We start from the raw sequence: 3,542 nt of genomic DNA on the forward strand, positions 1-3,542 counted from the left end.
CTGGGGACAGCCAGCCCCCCAGCCTTCACCACAGCCCATTACGGCCTTTCTCACCTCCTATCATGTGTGTCTGTTTATAAGAAACCGGGACATTTTGTTTATGGCTGACCATCACAGGGAACCGGCTGGCTAATTTCCCCCGTGCTGGGGAGGGAGTGTTGGGTGGTCTGACTTAGAACATAAACCAGGCGGCACATGCACGGCTCACCCTCAGAGGACCTGGGGGAGCGGGCTTCAAAGGACAGGGTCGCCCAAGCAGCCCACGGAGGGGGGCCCCGCTGTCCCTGACGCTGAGGGCCATGCCCTTGAGGCACCATCCCAGCAGGATTCATATCGCGGGGCACCCACCATGAGCCCCAGATTGAAAGTCGCAACAGGGGACGCCCCACAATCCACACACTGTCTGCAGTTGGGCTGGTCCTCGCGGGGGCGAGAGACCAGTCACAGGATTTCCTTATGCTGGTGACAGGGCCTCAGAGGGAGGCTGGCGCCTGTCTGCCTGTCCCCCCAGCCCTCAGGGAGCTCCTGGGAGCCAGGGCTGCATCCCCATCACCTCCATGGCCTCAGGGTACAGGCTCAAGAATGAGTCCTGCACCCACCACCCTCACCACCCCAGACAGACACTGACATCCGGCCTCCTTAGCTGTCACAGCACAAATTCCCACCTGACCCGGAGGCATAGGGGTCAGGCTGCAGCTGAGGGACCGTTCCAGAGCAAGCAGACCCATACGGTCCCGCCTGGCACTGCCCAGGCCCGACTCTCGCTTAACACATCCCTGGGACAGCCCTTGGACAGGTTGGAGCTGAACTCCTTGTGTTTTTGAACTTTACCTTGAGTGCCTAGAATCCAATTGCTCATCACCGTGTTTGGGGGGGAAAAAGAGAAAAACCATGCTTCAGGGAAGCATGGCCCTGTGAGTCCCCGTATGCACGTGGCTGCAAGGGGTTAAATGCTCCGAACAGGATGCCAGGGTCTGAGTCACGTGAGTCCCTGGGCGCCAGGCTGAGCTAGGGTCTCTGTCCCTGCCAGCTGAGCGGGGGCGTGAGCTCCCGCCTCCATGGCTCCGCTGAGCCCATCAGAAACCCTGGAGCCGAACAAGGCAGCCGTGGGCGAGGGGCCCTGGTCCACGAGGCCCACAGCCTGATCCAGGCTGGCTGGCACCTCTCACACGGCCCACAGCCCTGCTCCCTGCTGGCACCTCTTCCTTCTCGTCCTCTCCCAGGACTGGGCAGAAAGGTCCAGGGCGTGGGACTCAGTGGCCTTTCTCGGTCCTTCCCGGGCAGCCACCAGGCATGGCCAAGGGCGAAAGGGCTGGGGTGGGAGGCTGTGACATCACCTCATCGGAACGCACTCAACCCCCTCTCCCCTCAGCCTGGGACAGAGTGTCCCCGCGTGGCCCACCTAACGGCAGCCGCTCTGGGGCTCTGTCTCCCAGAGGCACCGTCCCCTCCTTAATACGTGAGCTGACAATTACTGAACGGCTGCCGCATGCCAGGCCCTGTGCTAAGCTTCTCTCTGCCTAATCTCAGCGAATCCTCCCCACAGCCCCCCCAGAGCCTGCTGCTATCCTGCCCATTCTACAGATGGAGACACTGAGGCTCAGAGAGCTTCCCTACCGCACCCAGGACGCCCCAGCTCACCGGCAGCAGAGCCAGGATTCAAACGCAGGTCTGAATCTCCAAAGCTTTGATGCCGTCTCAGTCCCTGCTGCTTCCCAGCCAGGGGGCTCCAGGGCACCCAGCCTTCCATTTCTGGGGTGCACTCTGACCCCGACTAGCTCAGTGTATCGGTTCTCCGGGCTCTGGCAAGACAGGCTGCTGTGTCAACCTCCCTCTCCTCACCTTCTCGGGCCTTGACAGGCCGGAGCCACTGAGTGACTGAGCATGTGGTGCCTCCTGAGAGTGTGAGGACCACGGTCTCGGGGTGTCTCACAGGATCACGGTTCCAGGGACCCCGTGAGCCCCGGGCGCAAACTCTGAGCAGAGCCTGGGAGGTGCAGCTGGCCTGTATCTGACTTCCACATCGCTTGCTGGGGCCCCTGAGTCGCTACGGCCCACGAAGGGGAGGAGCTGGGCCCGGACAGGCCAGCCAGCTCTCGGGAGGGGCTGCTCCGCCCCCGGTCCGTCGCCCCTAACCTGAGAGTCGGAGACTTCCGAGGGCTTCTCGGTCAGGCTGCTGCTCTCTGCCTGGATGAGGTCGTTGTACTTGGTGACATCCTCATCAGAGTAGTGCAGGCTGCCCGGGCTAGGCCGGGGCGGAGACCTGGAGAGAGGGAGGGGAGGGGAGGGGAGGGGAGGAGCTGAGAGGTGGCCTCACTCAGAGCAGCCTCCTTTGGTCCCCGGTCCGGGAGGCCCTGAGAGGCCTGGAGGCAGGAAGGCCCTCGGATCCCTCGTGCTCCTGTGCTGCTCTTCACAGGCCTGTGCCCTGGAAGGTGGCGCTGGGGCTGGGGGCCCCGCCTTGGGTGGGGGAGGCCCAGGTGCTGAGGGTGCTGGGCTGAGCTCTTGAATGAGCTGCAGGGAAGTGTGTGTGTGTGTGGGGGGGGGGGTGGCAGTGGGGTGCACTTTAATCCTCCACCTGTGCTTCTAGGACCGCAGGCCTCAGCGTCACCTGGCAGTGAATGTGACACAGCCCCGGGGTCCCCGAGACCTCCCGAATTGAACCCTCAGGGGAGGCCTGAGACCTGCACTGTAACGAACTCTCCACGCTCGTCCTAACCTCACAGGTGAGCTTCAGAGTCAGCACTGGGGTCAGAGAGCCAGGAAAGCACCTCCCTCCCTCAGATCGGCTCAGAGATCGCTGTGGCTCCCGGCTACGGCTACGTCCCGCCCCACCTTTGAGAACTCAGCCCTGGGGAGAGTCGTGCACTTCCGGGTGAGGGAGAGGCCTGGCTGCGAGTCACCAGAGGACACACGCCTGGCACGCCTCCTGCCACGGATGCCTGCGGGCTGGAGGCCGGGGCTGCGGGCTCCTGGGCCACGTGGGCTGAGGGTGAGGCGTGGGCAGGCCTGGGGTCTTCCACCACTCTGCCCTCAGGACGGGGTGCGAGGGGGACTGCCCAGGGCCTGACACCCCAGCCTCTGCCCAGCCTGCTCTGGCACTGTGGCTCTGAGCCCCAGCTGTCTGCACAGGGGCCGGACGCCGCAGCTGCAGAAACGCTGCTCTGAGAACAGTCCCGTGACCCGGGAACATGCCACAGGCAACCCCCTGCCCCTCCGACCTCTGGTGCCGTCTCTGCACTGATTTTGTTCCAATCGACAGAGCGTGTCTTTACACTAAAAATAAAGCAGGAACAGCATTAGCTGAGGCTCATGCAGGCAAGACAGGCAGGCACACGGCACGGAGGAGGGAGAAGGCAGGGTGCCGCGCTAAGCTACCCTCGTGACTTGCAGGTGAGTGGGGGCTGGCATGTCCCCAGGGCTGGGTCGGGCTGGAGCCTGGGGCTCCTTCGGCGCAGACGGGAATTCTGTGCAGGCCCCGCGGTGCAGGGGCAGGCAGGGCTGCGGTGTGTGTACACTGTGGGTGCGAGAGGCAGGCCAGGCCA

The 3,542-nt window shown here is 63.7% G+C and overlaps 1 protein-coding gene across 1 annotated transcript in view; it reads right to left on the reverse strand.

Annotated features, from left to right (window-relative positions):
• The window catches only part of SDK2 (sidekick cell adhesion molecule 2), a 126,972-nt gene that overhangs the window by 6,641 nt on the left and 116,789 nt on the right, over nt 1–3,542 (reverse strand). The window contains exon 46 of the mRNA XM_006754624.2: nt 2,137–2,263. Within this exon, the coding sequence (XP_006754687.1) occupies nt 2,137–2,263 (127 nt within the window). The remainder of the gene's footprint in view (nt 1–2,136; nt 2,264–3,542) is intronic.

Source organism: Myotis davidii, unplaced genomic scaffold (assembly GCF_000327345.1).
Source record: "Myotis davidii unplaced genomic scaffold, ASM32734v1 scaffold172, whole genome shotgun sequence".
NCBI lineage: Eukaryota > Metazoa > Chordata > Mammalia > Chiroptera > Vespertilionidae > Myotis > Myotis davidii.